Source organism: Gavia stellata, chromosome 35 (genome assembly GCF_030936135.1).
Source record: "Gavia stellata isolate bGavSte3 chromosome 35, bGavSte3.hap2, whole genome shotgun sequence".
Classification (NCBI taxonomy): domain Eukaryota; kingdom Metazoa; phylum Chordata; class Aves; order Gaviiformes; family Gaviidae; genus Gavia; species Gavia stellata.
This window is the reverse complement of record NC_082628.1, coordinates 991,988-1,012,390: the sequence shown is the minus strand read 5'-3', so window position 1 is coordinate 1,012,390 and position 20,403 is coordinate 991,988. Positions and strand designations below refer to the sequence as shown.

The window sequence follows — 20,403 nt, the reverse complement described above, 5'->3', positions numbered from 1 at the left end:
CCTGCAGAAACCTTCACCGGGTGCCAAAGCCCTGCAGGAACCCTCACCTGGCTTGTCGAGGAGGTGCAGGTCCGACCCCTTCTTGCTCACATCAGCAAACGAGCGGAGAAGGTTGTTTCTTTTCTTCTCGTTCTGATGGTGGTGCTTCTTCAAAAGAACTTCTCCAATTTTTGCCCGCGTGCGCTCGTCAAACTCCGTGAGCTGTTCTTGCTGGCCCAGGATCAGATCTGAGCATGGCACAGAAAAATGAGGCAGGGTTTGATCTGGGAAGGAAGGGCACAGCGGCGAGCCAAGCTCGACCGTTCCCGGAGGGACGCGGCACCCACAGTACCTGCGATCTCTTCGATGCTGTTGGCACTAATGTCCAGCAGCACCGTGCCATTGATGATGCAGCTCCTCAGCTCAAAGAGGCTGTGCAAGGACAGCGTGGCCACATAGGGCTTGCTCCAGCGCTCGCCGCCGTCTTCCACGTCCTCCTCAAACTTCAGCCACCTGCGGACATCGGGTGCTGTCAGCCCCATTGCAAGGAAACAGCCCCAGCTCTCCAACCCCTTTAACAGAGCTACAGGTAGCAAGAGGAGACGGCTCCTCGCATCAGCACCTACAGCTGCAAAAGCTTCGCGTCCTGCGGAGCGGAAAGCAGAGCCCGCGTGCACTGCTGGCGCAGGGACTCCTCTCCCACCACAGCCGGCAGCAGGGATTTACCTTGCCGTTTCCTTCCACTCGGCATCTTCGCCCTCTTTCACGCAGATCTCATCCAGCTCGGTGAACAAGGCGTGAGGGACATGCTGCTCGTCCTCCTTGGTCCTGAGGATGAACTGCACCCGCTGGGACGGGGTGCCTGGGGGCAGAACACAGAGACCCGTCCCGTTACCACGCTCGAATATGGCCCATCACGCTCACATGCAAAGCGGGCATCAGATCGGCACCAGTTCAGCCACAAATATTGGGCCGGCCCCTCTCCCCTGGCTCTGTTGGGGCTTGCACAGAGCCACGGAGAAGGAGAAGCATCTATTCCACCCCTGCACAAGGATGGGCAGCTTTCCTTCCCCACATTTCCATTTTTAAAGCAGGCATCCCGCTGAGGAAGATGAGCCTAAATCCATTATACATTTAACTACCTCAAAAAAAAAAGATGAAAGTTTTGAAAAAGAGGGTCTTGTTAAATAATGCCACTTTCCCTCGGAAGAACAGCAAGTCACTCAAACTAGCCACATGGACCTGCTTGCAGAAGACCCCAGCGCCCATGTAGCCCCAAGGAGTTTAGTGAACGGGGTGGCGGGACTTACAGTGGTAGCCCCGCTCCGTCGGGGCACAGTCCTCCTCCTGTTCCCGATGCTTCTGCTTGTGGGGTCGGTGATGCCGGTGGCATTGCCCCACCAGCGGCATCTGCACGCCGGCGTACAGGGTCCGGTGGCCTGCAAAAAAGCAGCATTTGCATCACTCGCGATATTGGGGAGATGGATGACGCAGACACCACGGTTAAATCAGTGCAGCCGTCCCAGGAGGAAACACCAATTTTGTTTTCACTGGATCCCTGAATGTCACAGACCTCTCCTTTTTTCCAAGCCTGTTTTACTCGAACTTTGCAACAACAGAGCAACAACAAGTGATGGCTCCCCCAAAAGTGCCCTGAAAGCATCCAACGTCTTCTCAAATTCCAGCTTGGGCTGGCCAACACTCAGCCTTGCTCATTAAGCAGTGACAGAAGGGAATTCTTTTTAAAATCCTTGTATGGCACAAGGCGACAAGAGAAGATCCAATCAGTCCCATGATAAGGAACTCCAGAAGAAAAGAAGAAAAGCACAGCCTCGCGCCTCCAGCTGTCCAATTATTCTCCAGACCTCTCCAAGCCAGGAGCAGCCTCTGCGAGTAAACAAGCCGTGAATTATCCAGCCCCATGGCTAAAGCTCACACGGTGACCTCCGCGGGGGCTTTTTCCCTCTGTTGAAAAGCCGTAATATTAAAACACGTGAAAATAACTGTGCTGCTTTATTAAGAAGCATGGCACGTTTTGCTGCACATGATGTCACACCGAGTGAGGGACATTGTAGGGACTTTGTGCAACGGGAAAAGGCGCCGGGCTGGTGGCCCCTCTACCAGCATCTCAGCAGAGACTCACCTTCCAACTCCTCCTTCTCATAGTGAATCTTGGCACCGTTGCTCCTTCTCCCCTGGTCAATCAGTGCCTCCTCGTCATGCCTCTGTTTAGCAATGAGAAGAAGGTAAAAGTTGGGGCTGGGCGTCTAGAGCTCCCTTGCGTCCTGCCGGCAAGTCTCCTTCTCTCTTAGACACCGTTTTGCCTCCGTGCTGCGACCAGGGACGCTACACCTGCCCCTGGCAGCCCTCCCCAGTGCAAAGCATCTCCCCCTGCCCATCCTTCTGCCCTCCAGGGAAATGCCAATGGGATTTCGGGGAGAGTTTTCCCCCTGTTTGGGGGATGCTCAGCCCTTCGGCTGTGCTACCTGTAACTCTTCCAGAAGTGTCATTTTGTAAGCCCCGTTCTGGTTCATCCTCACGTCGGTCACCGGTTTGGGGGGATAATTGAACCTCCAGATCAATCAGGGGGCCAGAGTCCCCCGGGACACCTGGACAGCTCTCACCGAGAGGAGCTCAGTGGCACCCAGTGTGCACCAACTCCAGAGACACAACAAGTGACCGTTTATGGCATCACAATCGGTGATGCGTATCCAGGCAGTTATTTAAAGCCACGCACCCCAGGACTCTTCCCGCTTGGAAAACTTAGTGGATGGGGAGAAACCAGCTCTGTTTTGGGCAAAAACTAGCCGGAATAGAGAAAAGGGGTGTAAATGCCGCATCCTGCTGGGCCAAAAGGCATAAGCAGCGTTTGGGTGTATTTAAAAGCACAAGCTGCCAAAATAGGAGTGAGGTGCAAAGCCTTGGGGAAAATACGCCTTACGGGGCAAAATACACATTAGGAGGAAACATAGGAGGAAACAGGACAAGTGAGCACCTCCGTCTCTGCGGCAAGATGCTCTCAGCGTCCCATCGCCCTTCTGTTGCAGCATCCTCGAAATCGCGGCAAGCCTTGCGCGGAGATGCCACCGAAGGAAAGGGCCCCGCTCAGAACTCACTCGGTCCCGGTTAGGCCACTCAAATGGACTCGGAGCGCTTATTTTGTTGAGGAAATTGCTGGAGGAGTTAAGGGTTTCGTAGAGCTGTGGGGTTGCGGACCTGTGGCCTTGGGATGGGATGGAGCAGGAAGGGGAGAAGCCTCCGGAAAGCAGTTTATCCCATCCCAGCATGGGCACCAGCACTTGCAAACGCTTTGCCTTCCCTCTCTGTCCTTCTCCGCTGCTGACAGGTGCCTGCAAAACATCACATTGTCAAAACTGGGCTGGGCAAGGGGATGCCGAGCTTTGCATCGCTCACTTTGGAGTTTTGGAGCAGCCAGAGTTGTTCCGCTTAGCACTATTTCCTAAGCACAAAGCTCCGGTTGGCTGCTTCGAAGCTGCTTTTGTTGGGAGGCTGAAAGCAGTAATTGCTTGTAAAACTGAAATCGGAAATCACTGGAGCAAAGGAGGAAGGTCCGGCTTTTCGGGGAACGGTTCTCTTTGCAGAAGGTGAGTGCCTTTTCCTCCCTTCTGTACTACCAATCTCTGAAGAAATCAAACCAGAGTAATGAGTGCTTGCTGACAGGCACCCAGCAGTCTGGTTTTCAGCAAATAAAGGGTGACGATTGGGCAGCCTCACTATTACAATGTGCCTCGTTCTTCTGTATTTGTCCAGACGAGCTCCCTTCTGGCTCTCTACCAGCCCACGCAGGGACATTGCCATGTCCCCCCCAGGATTTCTCGGCTGTCTCAGCCCAGAGACGGGCTGCACGGGGACGTGGCGGGGCAGAGTCAGGAGGGGGCCATGCTTCGGGCACGGTGCTGAGCCCCACTCCACGCTGGCGGCTGCGTGGCAGGAAAAGCCTTTGGGGACCTTCTGCCGTGAACCTCAACATCAGCTCTCCATCCTGGAGCTGGAGGAGGTTGAGCGAAACCTCGGGGCAGCACCACGCTCCCTCCCAGGAGCAGCAAGCAGGGACCAGGGCGGAGGCACGAACCCACCGCAGCCGAGCAAGACGTCGGGCAAATGATATGGGACGGGATAGTGCATATACCTGATGTCAGGAACAAGCCTGGCCGGGCTTGGCAGACCCCCTGAAACCCAAAATTATTTCTATGGATTTATTACGGCTTTTCTGGAGGATGCTCCACACAGTGAAGTACTTTGCAGAACACAGCCCCTGCCCTGGCCACCTCCTGCAGGGAGGCTGCCAGATGCCACCACGTGCATTAAACCACCTTTTCTCCCCCCATCCTTCCCTCCTGAGCAGATGGCAGTCGTACGAATCCCAAAGCACCCAAAGCTTCGCCTCCAACACCAAGCGGCACTCGGAAGGCACCTTCACCACTCTTAGGGATTTACCCACGCCGGCCACCCTAACAGGGGCCGACCCTGGGATCCCGCTGAGAAGGCAGAGTCCCAGGGAAGGCTTCCCATCCCTCTTTGAGGAGTTCTCGGGTGACAGCTCGAGCTGGCTGCCTCCGGAGAGGGACCCCTACCCCCACTCATGCCCCCCAATTATACCTGTACCACCCAGCACCCCATCCCCAGGTCCAACCCCGAGGCCGAGCCCTTAATTCTCCCAGAGGGACATCACCTTCCCTTGGCTTCCAGCTCCGGCCTGGGGCTCTTCCCCAGCCTCTCCCTCCACTTACTCCAAACCCCACCCTCAGCACAGCCCCACACACACTCCCCTCCTCCTTCCTCTGACCTCTCTCTTCCTTAATCCTTTCCTCACCTCCAGCACGCTATACAGAGGGAGCCAGACGCACCACCTCCTCCACTGACTTCCCTGGCCAGGCGGGGACACGGTTGGAAAAATACTTTGGAATACCCGGAGCTGCTCAGCTCTTGCGGCCTAAGGCTTCAACTCCTTCAGCTGCTTCCGCCTCCCTTTTCTCGGGAACCGCTCCCGCGGCGCTGCAGGACAGCAGCTGTCCCCTCCGACAGTCACCATGCCACGCTGGCAAAAGTCAACCTACAGCTTGCAAAACCCCATCCCGTAAAAGCCGTCTGATTTTGGCCCTGCTTGGGGATGTACCCCTTTCTTCCTTACAGAGCAATTCTGTAGTTTCTTTTCCCCACCCATTTGCAAGGAGCAACAACTTGCCCTTGGCATTTGGGGTTGGCTTCATGCACGAACAGGCTCCCGCAGAGGATGGGACAAGCCGATGGCAGGAGGGCTCGTGCACCCGTCCCAGCTGGGCACGAGGCACCAGTTGCAGACGCCGAGAGCCTGGAGCACGTGCTGAGCCCACAGCAAGATGCAGGGCTGCAAGGGGACCTTTTCTTCTGGCTTGTCCTCTCCTCCCAGGCTCCACGGCCAGCCGACTCGACCGCATGTGCCTGAGGTGACACCACAGCCCAACGACCCCCCGCCCCAAAACCTCAAGAGAGCACGAGAGCCATCTCTGCTTCACAGCTTCTTCCTGCATAGCGGCAGGGGAAGGGAGAAGGAAAAGGCATCTTGCCGCTTTCCTCCCGGCTCATCCCACCCTGGGAGAGAAGAGACTTTGCAAGGACAGGGGAGAAGAAAAAACTACAGAGTGCCAGGGAGGTAAAAGGAAGGAAAACAGCACTGAATGATAAAGCGGCAGCAGTCCCTCTACCACTACAAACCCACACCACCACACGCACGTACACACGGGAACTTCACGACACCGAACTCCCATTGACTGGCACGTACACCTCAGTTTGCTGGTCTAGAGATACTGAATGCCTGAAGCACACCAAGGAGAACTGAAAACATCGACATGGCTTTAATGGGAATCCTCCAACTGGAAAACAGCGGTATCTCCCCGTCTCTGCGTTGGCACGTCCCTGAGTCACGTTCTCACTCCTCCCCTTCAAAGCCGAGGCTCCTAAATAGCAAAACTGGGGGGAAAAAAGACAAAAAGAGGGAGAGCACCATCAGTGGAAGACCTGCCGGCTGCTGCTGGTTCAACCCTGTTCGTGGGACCACCCCGGCAGTGACGAGCTGGTTTGCATGCCACGGTCCTCGCTGCCTGTTCCCAGGGACGGGCCGTTTGCTCGGTACTGCCTGCCGAAGCACGGGAAAACTGTAGGCATGCGCCGTCGCTTGCAGAGGAGCACGGTCACGTTCACATGCAATCCTTTACCTCTTTCCTCCCCGGATTCAGACTGTTTCTGTGTTCATAGTGAGAGCCTTCCACACGCTCGTTTTCAACACTTCCTCCGAGATATTAATCTCGCAAGGATCAGTCCTGCAATAAATATTTCACAGAGCAATCCGTGACTACGGGAACTGATGCCACCAAGTGCGTTAGCATCAGCAAGAGGAACAGCGGGGCCCCGAGAATCAAAGCTCAGCATAAGCACGGCAGGTTTTGCTGGATGAGGAGTTTTGCGAGGCAAGCCTGAGAGCTGCAGAGCTACAGCTCCGTGCAAAGGCTCTTGCGGGCGTTTAGCCTTGGAGTGGGCTCCTAAGCCACTGCTGGTACAGATCATGCCTGCAACTCCTCGTTTTTACGTATGAGGATCTCCAGCTACCCTAAAGTCACTGAGGATGCGACTTTTTGGGGTCAGATGGGAGTTGTGCAGCCACTCTGCTTGGAGGCAGAGCCCTGCGATCCCCTCCTGCAGCCCTGCCCGTAGATGTGATTTTCCCACCAAGCTGACTGCTGCTTTCTATGGGACGCTCAAGAAAGATGCAAGTGGAAAAAACTGTGCCAAACACCTTCCAACTAATCTTGCCGGGGGTCCTGGCACTTGGTGGGGCTTTACCTGTCCCTGCTTTGCTTTGGGATATCCAAGTTGCTGGTCTTGCCCAGTTTCAGCAGAACTGAACCGGCAGCAGCAGCAGCTTCCATCATTTTCGGGGACTCCTGACGGAAAAAAGGGACAAATCAAGTTCTCTGTCTTGGATCCAAGTGGAAAAAACCTGAACACCCAGCAAAAACATTGCATGCTGCCCTCTCCTTCTGACTCGTGGCACCTTTAGCTATTAGCGCAGCAGGGTAAAGACCTTTCACTCTGAATTTTTTTGGGGGGGGCGTTAAAAACACTGTTACGAGCCAATCTTTCCATCATCATCATCATCATCTGTTATTATAAATGACTCATTTAAAAAATTATACCTCTATTCAAGTGTTAAGCTCACTGCTCATTCAGGGAAAAAAAAGGTTAAGATGTGGGATCCAGGCTATTAGGATCTGTTTCTTTTGAGTTCTGATCTTGCCCCAACATGTAAAGACAAGCTGTGCTAGAAACAGGCAATCTCACAGCCCGAGGGAGATGTCCAGCCCCGAGCGCCCAGCAAGCGTTACCTCTTCTTCATTGGCTTCGTTTTTGGCACCGTCCAACTTCTTCTTCTTGCTCTCTGGCATAAGGTCATCCAGGAAGCTGAGCTCTCGCTTTGAGAAGCAGAAATCCATGGCTTTCCGGACAAATACAAGAGCCAAAACCTGCACGAAATAGAGGGAAGATGCGGTGAGGCCAGAGGTGGTGCTACATCTCACTCCAACGCGGCAAACATCCCTGTGCCGAGCGGCACCGCCTCTTACCATCATGGGAAAGACGATGGCGGCACGGGACACCTTGATGGCCCAGAGCAGGACGAGGCAGATCAGCTGGATCACGGTGAAGAAGTGCACCTTTCGCAAGGGGACGTGCCGCAGGTAGATGAAATCCGGCTGGTGTTTCGCCGGCATCCAAAACAGCTTCAAGCGATCGAAGAACTGCAAAGTCAAAGTGGAAAAGTTGCCACCTTGGGACTGCGGAAAGCTTCTGGCCCTCTTGAGACGTGGAGGGAGTTTTCAGGATCTCGCTCGCCATGAGAAACCGTGGATCCCACTATGCTCCTCCTGGGAGCAGCACCCATTTTCCCTTCGCTCCAGCTAGAAACCAGCTTGCCCGTGAGAGCTGCCCACCCACGTGCAATTATGCCACGTTATTCTATGATTAGCTTGTCTTGGCCCACTGAATCCCCCAGCAAGGATTTCCACCAGTGGTAGAAATTGCCTTCCCTGTGCACTCAACTCCCCCATTTTCACCTAACCAAACACTGGCCTGCCCTAACCTGTGTTTAAACAGGGAGCGCTCAACTTGCCCGGTCCTCCCAGCCCTATAGACCTCCTGTGCCTCCTCCAATCTTTTTCGTACACAAAATATTTTCATTGCTTGCTTTCCGAGAGGTTTTTTTCCCATGCCGCTGCTTTTTTCCTGCTTCTACGGAGATGAAATACCAGGCAGCGGACATGCTGCACGCTGTAAAAAAGTCCGTACCTGAATTTCTCCGAGCGACGACACGCCCATGTAGAGAAAGACGCCGTAAAGCACAGGCATTGGTATAAACTGAAAGAAAGAATGCAATCATTTATTTTTTTAAATTGCATTTTCAGTAGTACCACTCTCTTCTACAGGCACTGCCTCAAATTGCCTACAGCTTTCCAGTTTCCACAGGGTTAGAGACGTGTCGGATTTTAACCAGCAGAGCTTTTGTGCCTGCGAGTGAGCTAACGCTCTGCTTTAGGCTGACCGTTGGAGTTATCTTTCATCAGCAGAATCCTATCTTCCAGAAAGGTTGGAGGAAAACAGGCGACCATGCTACCATATGCCACGTTCTGTGACGGTAGAAAAACCTTTCTCCTTATTCTTGTAGCAACAAGCAAAAGCGACGTGCCTCCTTTTAGCCTAGCGAGGAGATTATCTTGTGGGAGGAACACGCAAGGAAGCCCATGGAGATGATTTCAGTGTGTTTAGCTACTGGAACGGCTGTGCTGAGGCATTTGGGGGAGCAAATTGCCATCGATAACGTGCTGAACGGCTGGAAAGCGTAAGCGAGGAGGCTGCTTCCCACTGTGGGTCAAGCCCCAAGGTTTGGGATCACCTCCTCCTCCACTCCACAGCTGCTTGGGCCTGGAGAGAGGGGACTGGTTTTGGGTAACCTCCAAAAAGCTCGTGGCTGTTGGGTGTTTTGCATTTTCCTCTTACCTTTAACACAGAAGTGAAGAAGACAGAGCAGCCCATGAGCACAAAGATCATGGAGCCAGTGACTCTCTGCTCTCGTATCCCCAGAAACTTGGGTTGTTCTCCTGGAGCTGCGCACTCAGACTCGACTTTGAGGCTATTCACGTGGGTGATGGACAGGACGGTGGCAGCCACAAACCAGGGCAGCCCCATCACGGAGCACACCCCGAGCATCACGGCCACCATGAAAAGGTCCAGGTGGTACCCACATCCTTTCTGCGGGAAGCAAAACAAGGAGATGAGCGTCCCACAGCACAAGAGCAAGGACAACGTCGCAAGTCAGGCTCAAACCCCGCTAGAGCGCAAGTCAACTTCTTGAGAATTTAAAACACGCCTCGGAAACAAATAAGGAGGTATCTGCTCTTTGTGCAAGCCCCTTGCATGAAAAGGTGGCAGGAGTTCAGACAAAGTGGATTTGGTTGTGCGATAGCTACTTCTCAAAAGAAAAAAAGAGACCGGGTTTTTTCCTTTATAAAGAAATTTCCACCACTTGCAAGTAGGATGTGACTCTGAGTTATCCCTGGCAGCGCGTCAACACAATTCGATCCCCCATCCACTGGTGACATTTTAAAACAAAACCACGCTTCTCTATTGCTCCAAGATTAATTTGCTCCTCTGAAAGGCTGCTCATCTGAACTCCCTGTCGTTTGCTCCCTGTGTCATCATTAATGCAGGAGAGCATCCTGCCACGCAGCCTGACGTTTTCCCAAACCAATGCCTTCCCAAAGCATTTGGAATAGGAGCTTCTCCCCGTGCCTGCAGCCCGGAGTGGGTTGGGGATGGGCTCATCTCTTGCAGCCCCTTACCTTCAGCCTGTGCTCCTTCCTGTTCACAATAACAGCAGTGATCTGCTGGTCCATGAAGATCAAGATGGTGCAGAGCAGAGCTGGGATGAGCGCAGCCAACACCGTCCACCAAGGGTTGGGTCCTACGGGGCTGATGAACCACCCGCGGTCGTCTCTGGTAGGCTGCAACAAAGCACACACATCAGCATCATCTCCCAGCCCAGCCACCTCACTGGCTTTGCTTTTCCCCTCCATTCCCATGTCAGAGCACCTCCCAGCCCTGGCTTCACGTCACCCTGGGGTTCAGCACTGCCGGTGCCCTCTTTGCAAGCACCTACAGATACTTCTCCTGGAGGTATCTAGTTTTGGGGCTGTCTTCTCCTTTCCCGAAGGAAACAATGCGCTTGGAGGCAGAAGAGGAGATGGTCGCACCACCAGCATCTCCTCCGGACTCAGCCCTGTCCTGCCCCGGCATCACCTTGTGGCATCCCCAAGGGCTGAAACCAGCTCCCTGCCAAAACACCCCGTTACCTTGAACATATGGGGGACGTGGAGCTTCGGTGATGGGATCCCAATCATGAAGTCCATGAGCACCATGACGACGATGGTGAGGAAAACAGCAAAGTCGCTTACTGTGGACCGTACCTGGGGCAAGAAACCAGAGCTGAAGGGGGCGTCGCAAAGGGGGCCACAACATGACATGGAAAAGTGAGGGACGTCAACGCCATTAAGACCGGTTAACAAAACCCCTCCATGCTGAGGACATGCAGCCAAATCCCTTGGTTAGATACCGTTGCTGTGTTTGTGCCTGTGAGATCTGGTGCCAGGCAATACAAAATGTTTAATTAGGTGGAAAAGGGTTGTCTTAATTGAAACCTTAAAAAAAAAAATAAAATTACAAAAGAAGGAAGCAGATGTCTGCCACGACAGCCACGCTCACAGCTAAAACGGGAATAAGGCACTGAGGCATCATTTGCTCCTCAAAAGGAAGAAATAGTGTCGTTTGCTATGGCAGCTCCTCAGCTGAATCAGCCTTCCCCTTGAGCACATAATGCACAGAAGGTGAAAAAAAGTAACTGTGGAAGACCTGATTTCCCACTGCCTGAGCAAGAGATGGCTCCAGGACAGGTCGCCAGGCAGGTGGGAAATGCTACGATCCTTTTGCGCTCATGGAAATGAGTGAGGGACGTCCACGCTGATGGAGAGCTTGGCCTTCAAGGTCAACGTTTCCCAGCTCGACCGAGTGGTGGCAAATACTGCTTAGTGCTCCAGGAAAGCCATTTTGGGAAATGAGCGTGGAGACTGCTGCTGGCCACCGTCTTCTACCTACTCTGGTTGGGAAGTATCGGCTGGTCTTAAACTTCTTCAGTAAGCTCGACAGCACAAAGGTGGAGAAGAAGAGGATGCAGCACCAGAAGAGGACGTCAGGCGTGTAGGGGCCATTGGGTCCACAGGCAGGTCCTTGAAACTCTCCATGCAAATACCGACATTCCTGGAGAAACAGAGCATCAGGACACAAAGGCAGTGCACGTGCGGCAAGGAAACCTTGCATAACGAGGGGGTTATTTCTGCTGCCGGTCAGAAATATTGTCCTGCCACCGCGTTGAGGAGGCGGACAGTTATTACCCACGATGTTGGGCACAAGGTGGACTGGACAAGGTGGACTCTCCTTCCCAGGACCAAGCGGGTTAAAACCACCCATTAGATGTAAGCAATGACTTTTCAGAGCAGCACTAGCACAGCTGGAAGCCCATCACCACCTGAAGGGCTCCGACTTGTGCACCACGCGAATGCCCCTGGACCCCGTGGCCGCGGCACGAGGAAGCAGTGGCTCGGGGCACTTACGGTCACCGTGAGGTTTTCCCAGGCGATGCCAGACACGTTGATCTTGTTGCTCTCCCAGAAACGCAGGGTTTCATTGCTGGGATGCGTCGGTGCCTCACACTTACAGCTGGGAGGAGAGAAGCCAAGACACGGGTAAGGGAGAGGCGATGCAGGTGCAGCCCTGAGCTCCTGCCAAGGGGCAGGGGCGTTTTAGGAGGAAAAAACCCACTAGTCGATGGTGAGGAAGTCGAGCTGGCTGTGCATGTGCACAGGGTAGGTCTCCCGCAGGTGACTCAGCTTCTCTAGAGCCTCGTAGATGAAGATGAGGCAGATGAGGGAGGCGAAGGCTTCTTCGGTGAAGCGGGTGATGTAGCACACCAAAGAGCTGGCGTCGGTGGCCACCAGCACGATGCAGAAGAAGGCGGTCCACAGCCCGATGCATGCCCGCAGAGAGAGATAGGAGAGCGTGTACTCCCTGGGAAACCAAAATAAAACCAAGGGTGGAAAGGCCAGCAAGAGGCTCCAAGTTGGGGCTTAATGATAAATTTAAATTGCAATAAGGGTGGTTCATCTCACATCGAAGTCATCACAGCAGAAGGACTGTCATGGAAAATACCCATTTCACATGAAAAACTCCTACTTTTTCAATGAAATCATCCAAACTCACAACATTTCAGCAGTAGACTATTTGGCTACCTGAGCAAACTGTATTTCCACTTCCAGCAACAATCAGGCTAAGAAGTGCCTTGTTTTGTACTCAGAGGGAAGCAAATCTTCCCCCATTCCCAAACCAGAGTGATTTGTCTCCTCTTCCTTGTGCAGCCCATCTTGGGCATCCACATCCTTGTGGTTTCTCCTCCTCCAGCTGCTTCGCTTTAAGCCTAAAACCCCCAAATGACCCCATCCATCCTTCAGAGAGCCAGGGCTCTCGCACCATCGCATACTAAAGCAGCAGCGTGCAGCATCTGTGACACACAAGACAACTTCAATCGAACAACTGCCGCTGAGAGAAATGAAAGACAAACATCTTTTCTCCATCCCCGCTGCCTTCTGAAGGCTCTCACAGCACCCGGCCGCAGCAACCAGCCTTACTTGCAGAATTTGTAGAGGATCTTCTCAAAGACGAGCACGGGTCCGGTGCTGCCGAGGATGGTGAGAGGTTGGCCAGCAAAGAGGGAAAACACCACGCCGGTCATGGAGGCGCCCAGCAGCGACTCCATGGCACTCTGTCCGGGGAAGAGAGGCAGCAGTGAGTACAGAAAGCATTAGGGGGAAAAAAAACCCAGAGCAAACTCACTGCAGCAAGGACTTTTGCATGAGTTTTATCCTCCCCCGTGCCACCCAACAGAGAGAGCTGCTCACTATGTGGCCATCGGTCGCCTCCCCCAGCAGTCCCCCAAAGGTGATGACAGGGGACATGCAGGCACAGTAGAGGAAGAGGAAGGACGCCAGACACTGCAGCCTCAGACCATCCCGAAAGTCGCTCCAGAACCACGGGGCTTTTCGCTTCACATCCAGGATCAAACCTCCAAAGAGCCTGGAAGAAGGACAAAATAGAGACAGTTCTCCTGCAAGACCACATGGACTTTTCTTGGCTGCAGAAGGGCAATCACAAGCATGGAGTAATTTTCAGTGCTGAAAAGAAGCCGTCTCCTTCTCCCTTTTTACACCCACTAGAAACTGAGGCACGCCAAAATGCCCTCCAACAACAAAAATAAAAAGAAGAAAAAAGAAAAAACAAGACCTAACCTGAGAGCCCATCCCCTCTTACTGCAACACTCCCTTGCTCTGAGAAGCAGCAGAGCTCTACCTGGAGGTATTTGCACATCTGCTTCCACCCCAAATCAAGAAAACCTGTGTGCAATGATGCTGTGGCTGAGCCCAGCTGCCCACATCTCCCACCTGCCCAGCCCAGGGACCCAGCTGGGCATGTGGAGCCCCTTCACTGAACCAAAAAACCCCAAAAACCTGCTCAAAGGCAAGGTGCATGCTCAGATTTGGGAGGCAAGCAGAAAAAAAACACCCCAAACTATCAAAGCTTGCACCTTCCCGTCCGCTCCAGTTCAGGACCGCTGTGCTTCTCCGGCTTGGTGTGAGAAGCACTGTCATCAAGAGCTCCTGGCATCTTCCTTTTTTCCTGTTCAAATGGAAATAAGAGAAAGACAGCTATTTGTAACCACTGGCTTGTTTTGCTTCTGGTCTGGCCATGTGACTGTGTCAAATAGGGACCTTGTGAATCTGGAGCCCTGAACAGCATCCCCAGCTGCCTGCCGTCCTGCCCGTCCCCCTCGCACCTCCCTCCACCGCAGCACCCACCTGCGAAGGGACGTTTTTCGGGGGCTCGATTCGGATCGATGGATCCCACTCTCCAGGCGGCAAGACCGTGACCTGATCCAGAAACTCATCGATGCCGGCCACGAGGTCAGCCCGGTTCTTGGCTTTATAGGCGACGTCATGGAAAACCTGCCCGTAGGAGACAACCTGCTCAGAGGACAACCCATCTCGCATGCCCTAAGCAGTGCAATAAGCACTTGGCTAAACGCAAGATAATTTCCCCCAAATTTCCTGCTGGCAATGGCAGGAAGTATTCCCCCAAAAGGAAAAATCTGTCCATCGTGTTCCTTGTAATCCTCTCCTCCACGAGGCCCCCCATCCCCCATGGCACACCGCAGCCTGTTGCTTAAAGAGGACAAGTTTTACTGGCCCTGGCAATGCCACCACTGGGGACAGCGTGCTGGGGACCCCGGGGAGAAGGACGAGGTGCAGGATGCACCCCGGGTGGGATTTCAGCCTCCAGGATGTGGGGGGATGCAAACGTGCGTGTTTGCTTTGGGGTGCGAACGAAGGGTGGGCTATTTGGAGAGCTGCCGGCAGCGGGGACAGCAAACGCTCTTCCTCACTACTACAGAGACAGGGAGAGGTGAAGAAAGCCAAAAATGACCCAGAGATATCCCTTCTCACGTCGCACCTCATCCGTCATGATAGTAGCCATGGACCTGCCGATCTCATGGTACTGATGGGCTTTTCCTTCTGGTCCAAGCAAAACAAACAGGAACCTGGGCAAGACAAACAAAAGGAGAGAGACGAACGTGTCATGGCTCAAAGAGCACCCAAGGAAATCCCTGGCAGCTCCCAGCCCAGAGCACGGCTCGAGAGGGGACACGGAGGCTCACCGACTCCGGTGATGAATTGGAAATTCATCAAAACCCATCGCAAATTTCATTTTGGGGCCAACTCTCATTCACGTTGGCCAATGGGTTTAAAAGCTACAGCAGGGAAGGGGGAAATGAAGGCAAGGAGACGTGGCTGGCAGAAACGTGCTGGCTCCCGCTGGCCTTGTTCCCTTGGGATGCCAAACTGATGCATGCCATCTGATGTTTTGTTGGGGGGGTTTGAAATAAAAACTTTGTGCTTCTCGTTCAGACCTTGTTGGGATGGGAACTTCCGTCATGCCCGAGAGGAGGACAGCCGGGGTCAGGCGGACAAATGCCACGATGGGCTGGCGAAGGAAATCCAGCTCTCCTACGAGCACGTTGGACGCTTCAGCCCCGCTGGGAATTTTCTTCATGAAGTGCAGCTCCGCCTGGGCACAACAAGCCATTTTCAGGCAATTACCCCAAAAGCAAAGCCCACAGCACCCTGCAGCTCCCTCTGCAGCCAAGGTTGCAACAGCAAATTCGGCCCTGAAGGCCTAAGAAAGCTATGAGTGTCTCACCTTGCTTAAATCCGTTGTGCTGGTCTCATGGTTCACCCCATTTTTAGCTTCCACAGTGGTGGGAGAAGGATGAGGGGTAAGTGTTTGAGCTGGTAGAAAAAAGAAAGACACTCAGAAAGACGGACAAGGAGCAATTGGGATGCTTCTCCTTTGCTAGGACAAACCTAATGGGGCCAAAGCCCTGCAGAAACCCTCATCTGCTGCCAAAGCCCTGCAGAAACCTTCACCGGGTGCCAAAGCCCTGCAGGAACCCTCACCTGGCTTGTCGAGGAGGTGCAGGTCCGACCCCTTCTTGCTCACATCAGCAAACGAGCGGAGAAGGTTGTTTCTTTTCTTCTCGTTCTGATGGTGGTGCTTCTTCAAAAGAACTTCTCCAATTTTTGCCCGCGTGCACTCGTCAAACTCCGTGAGCTGTTCTTGCTGGCCCAGGATCAGATCTGAGCATGGCACAGGAAAATGAGGCAGGGTTTGATCTGGGAAGGAAGGGCACAGCGGCGAGCCAAGCTCGACCGTTCCCGGAGGGACGCGGCACCCACAGTACCTGCGATCTCTTCGATGCTGTTGGCACTAATGTCCAGCAGCACCGTGCCATTGATGATGCAGCTCCTCAGCTCAAAGAGGCTGTGCAAGGACAGCGTGGCCACATAGGGCTTGCTCCAGCGCTCGCCGCCGTCTTCCACGTCCTCCTCAAACTTCAGCCACCTGCGGACATCGGGTGCTGTCAGCCCCATTGCAAGGAAACAGCCCCAGCTCTCCAACCCCTTTAACAGAGCTACAGGTAGCAAGAGGAGACGGCTCCTCGCATCAGCACCTACAGCTGCAAAAGTTTCGCGTCCTGCGGAGCGGAAAGCAGAGCCCGCGTGCACTGCTGGCGCAGGGACTCCTCTCCCACCACAGCCGGCAGCAGGGATTTACCTTGCCGTTTCCTTCCACTCGGCATCTTCGCCCTCTTTCACGCAGATCTCATCCAGCTCGGTGAACAAGGCGTGAGGGACATGCTGCTCGTCCTCCTTGGTCCTGAGGATGAACTGCACCCGCTGGGACGGGGTGCCTGGGGGTAGAACACAGAGACCCGTCCCGTTACCACGCTCGAATATGGCCCATCACGCTCACATGCAAAGCGGGCATCAGATCGGCACCAGTTCAGCCACAAATATTGGGCCGGCCCCTCTCCCCTGGCTCTGTTGGGGCTTGCACAGAGCCACGGAGAAGGAGAAGCATCTATTCCACCCCTGCACAAGGATGGGCAGCTTTCCTTACCCACATTTCCATTTTTAAAGCAGGCATCCCGCTGAGGAAGATGAGCCTAAATCCATTATACATTTAACTACCTCAAAAAAAAAAGATGAAAGTTTTAAAAAAGAGGGTCTTGTTAAATAATGCCACTTTCCCTCGGAAGAACAGCAAGTCACTCAAACTAGCCACATGGACCTGCTTGCAGAAGACCCCAGCGCCCATGTAGCCCCAAGGAGTTTAGTGAACGGGGTGGCGGGACTTACAGTGGTAGCCCCGCTCCGTTGGGGCACAGTCCTCCTCCTGTTCCCGATGCTTCTGCTTGTGGGGTTGGTGATGCCGGTGGCATTGCCCCACCAGCGGCATCTGCACGCCGGCGTACAGGGTCCGGTGGCCTGCAAAAAAGCAGCATTTGCATCACTCGCGATATTGGGGAGATGGATGACGCAGACACCACGGTTAAATCAGTGCAGCCGTCCCAGGAGGAAACACCAATTTTGTTTTCACTGGATCCCTGAATGTCACAGACCTCTCCTTTTTTCCAAGCCTGTTTTACTCGAACTTTGCAACAACGGAGCAACAACAAGTGATGGCTCCCCCAAAAGTGCCCTGAAAGCATCCAACCTCTTCTCAAATTCCAGCTTGGGCTGGCCAACACTCAGCCTTGCTCATTAAGCAGTGCCAGAAGGGAATTCTTTTTAAAATCTTTGTATGGCACAAGGCGACAAGAGAAGATCCAATCAGTCCCATGATAAGGAACTCCAGAAGAAAAGAAGAAAAGCACAGCCTCGCGCCTGCAGCTGTCCAATTATTCTCCAGACCTCTCCAAGCCAGGAGCAGCCTCTGCGAGTAAACAAGCCGTGAATTATCCAGCCCCATGGCTAAAGCTCACACCGTGACCTCCGCGGGGGCTTTTTCCCTCTGTTGAAAAGCCGTAATATTAAAACACGTGAAAATAACTGTGCTGCTTTATTAAGAAGCATGGCACGTTTTGCTGCACATGATGTCACACCGAGTGAGGGACGTTGTAGGGACTTTGTGCAACGGGAAAAGGCGCCGGGCTGGTGGCCCCTCTACCAGCATCTCAGCAGAGACTCACCTTCCAACTCCTCCTTCTCATAGTGAATCTTGGCACCGTTGCTCCTTCTCCCCTGGTCAATCAGTGCCTCCTCGTCATGCCTCTGTTTAGCAATGAGAAGAAGGTAAAAGTTGGGGCTGGGCGTCTAGAGCTCCCTTGCGTCCTGCCGGCAAGTCTCCTTCTCTCTTAGACACCGTTTTGCCTCCGTGCTGCGACCAGGGACGCTAAACCTGCCCCTGGCAGCCCTCCCCAGTGCAAAGCATCTCCCCCTGCCCATCCTTCTGCCCTCCAGGGAAATGCCAATGGGATTTCGGGGAGAGTTTTCCCCCTGTTTGGGGGATGCTCAGCCCTTCGGCTGTGCTACCTGTAACTCTTCCAGAAGTGTCATTTTGTAAGCCCCGTTCTGGTTCATCCTCACGTCGGTCACCGGTTTGGGGGGATAATTGAACCTCCAGATCAATCAGGGGGCCAGAGTCCCCCGGGACACCTGGACAGCTCTCACCGAGAGGAGCTCAGTGGCACCCAGTGTGCACCAACTCCAGAGACACAACAAGTGACCGTTTATGGCATCACAATCGGTGATGCGTATCCAGGCAGTTATTTAAAGCCACGCACCCCAGGACTCTTCCCGCTTGGAAAACTTAGTGGATGGGGAGAAACCAGCTCTGTTTTGGGCAAAAACTAGCCGGAATAGAGAAAAGGGGTGTAAATGCCGCATCCTGCTGGGCCAAAAGGCATAAGCAGCGTTTGGGTGTATTTAAAAGCACAAGCTGCCAAAATACGAGTGAGGTGCAAAGCCTTGGGGAAAATACGCCTTACGGGGCAAAATACGCATTAGGAGGAAACATAGGAGGAAACAGGACAAGTGAGCACCTCCGGCTCTGCAGCAAGATGCTCTCAGCGTCCCATGGTCCTTCTGTTGCAGCATCCTCGAAATCGCGGCAAGCCTTGCGCGGAGATGCCACCGAAGGAAAGGGCCCCGCTCAGAACTCACTCGGTCCCGGTTAGGCCACTCAAATGGACTCGGAGCGCTTATTTTGTTGAGGAAATTGCTGGAGGAGTTAAGGGTTTCGTAGAGCTGTGGGGTTGCGGACCTGTGGCCTTGGGATGGGATGGAGCAGGAAGGGGAGAAGCCTCCGGAAAGCAGTTTATCCCATCCCAGCATGGGCACCAGCACTTGCAAACGCTTTGCCTTCCCTTTCTGTCCTTCGCTGCTGACAGGTGCCTGCAAAACATCACATTGTCAAAACTGGGCTGGGCAAGGGGATGCCGAGCTTTGCATCGCTCACTTTGGAGTTTTGGAGCAGCCAGAGTTGTTCCGCTTAGCACTATTTCCTAAGCACAAAGCTCCGGTTGGCTGCTTCGAAGCTGCTTTTGTTGGGAGGCTGAAAGCAGTAATTGCTTGTAAAACTGAAATCGGAAATCACTGGAGCAAAGGAGGAAGGTCCGACTTTTCGGGGAACGGTTCTCTTTGCAGAAGGTGAGTGCCTTTTCCTCCCTTCTGTACTACCAACCTCTGAAGAAATCAAACCAGAGTAATGAGTGCTTGCTGACAGGCACCCAGCAGTCTGGTTTTCAGCAAATAAAGGGTGACGATTGGGCAGCCTCACTATTACAATGTGCCTCGTTCTTCTGTATTTGTCCAGACGAGCTCCCTTCTGGCTCTCTACCAGCCCACGCAGGGACATTGCCATGTCCCCCCCAGGATTTCTCGGCTGTCTCAGCCCAGAGACGGGCTGCACGGGGACGTGGCGGGGCAGAGTCAGGAGGGGGCCATGCTTCAGGCACGGTGCTGAGCCCCACTCCACGCTGGCGGCTGCGTGGCAGGAAAAGCCTTTGGGGACCTTCTGCCGTGAACCTCAACATCAGCTCTCCATCCTGGAGCTGGAGGAGGTTGAGCGAAACCTCGGGGCAGCACCACGCTCCCTCCCAGGAGCAGCAAGCAGGGACCAGGGCGGAGGCACGAACCCACCGCAGCCGAGCAAGACGTCGGGCAAATGATATGGGACGGGATAGTGCATATACCTGATGTCAGGAACAAGCCTGGCCGGGCTTGGCAGACCCCCTGAAACCCAAAATTATTTCTATGGATTTATTACGGCTTTTCTGGAGGATGCTCCACACAGTGAAGTACATTGCAGGACACAGCCCCTGCCCAGGCCACCTCCTGCAGGGAGGCTGCCAGATGCCACCATGTGCATTAAACCACCTTTTCTCCCCCCATCCTTCCCTCCTGAGCAGATGGCAGTCGTACGAATCCCAAAGCACCCAAAGCTTCGCCTCCAACACCAAGCGGCACTCGGAAGGCACCTTCACCACTCTTAGGGATTTACCCACGCCGGCCACCCTAACAGGGGCCGACCCTGGGATCCCGCTGAGAAGGCAGAGTCCCAGGGAAGGCTTCCCATCCCTCTTTGAGGAGTTCTCGGGTGACAGCTCGAGCTGGCTGCCTCCGGAGAGGGACCCCTACCCCCACTCATGCCCCCCAATTATACCTGTACCACCCAGCACCCCATCCCCAGGTCCAACCCCGAGGCCGAGCCCTTAATTCTCCCAGAGGGACATCACCTTCCCTTGGCTTCCAGCTCCGGCCTGGGGCTCTTCCCCAGCCTCTCCCTCCACTTACTCCAAACCCCACCCTCAGCACAGCCGCACACAAACTCCCCTCCTCCTTCCTCTGACCTCTCTCTTCCTTAATCCTTTCC

The 20,403-nt window shown here is 54.0% G+C and overlaps 2 protein-coding genes across 2 annotated transcripts in view; both read right to left on the bottom strand.

The window, feature by feature from the left end:
* Positions 1-5,074, bottom strand: part of LOC132320345 (electroneutral sodium bicarbonate exchanger 1-like) — a 30,051-nt gene extending 24,977 nt beyond the window's left edge. Inside the window, exons 1-6 of the mRNA XM_059832625.1 lie at positions 5,058-5,074; positions 2,123-2,238; positions 1,290-1,418; positions 706-841; positions 332-492; positions 48-227 (exon numbers count right to left, since the gene is read on the bottom strand). Coding sequence (XP_059688608.1) covers positions 48-227; positions 332-492; positions 706-841; positions 1,290-1,418; positions 2,123-2,238; positions 5,058-5,074 — 739 coding nt within the window. The remainder of the gene's footprint in view (positions 1-47; positions 228-331; positions 493-705; positions 842-1,289; positions 1,419-2,122; positions 2,239-5,057) is intronic.
* Positions 5,075-6,211: 1,137 nt separating this feature from the next.
* LOC132320344 (electroneutral sodium bicarbonate exchanger 1-like) lies at positions 6,212-20,214 on the bottom strand. The gene is made up of 24 exons (XM_059832624.1): positions 20,194-20,214; positions 17,720-17,801; positions 16,887-17,015; positions 16,303-16,438; positions 15,929-16,089; positions 15,645-15,824; positions 15,388-15,476; positions 15,098-15,255; positions 14,641-14,728; positions 13,989-14,135; positions 13,718-13,809; positions 13,035-13,209; positions 12,765-12,898; positions 11,902-12,147; positions 11,694-11,799; positions 11,179-11,340; positions 10,380-10,493; positions 9,870-10,031; positions 9,028-9,279; positions 8,320-8,388; positions 7,599-7,772; positions 7,362-7,499; positions 6,820-6,920; positions 6,212-6,299 (listed from the first exon to the last, which is right to left on the bottom strand). Exons 1-24 carry the CDS (start codon positions 20,212-20,214, stop codon positions 6,212-6,214), a joined length of 3,204 nt encoding a protein of 1,067 aa, XP_059688607.1.
* Positions 20,215-20,403: the final 189 nt, after the last annotated feature.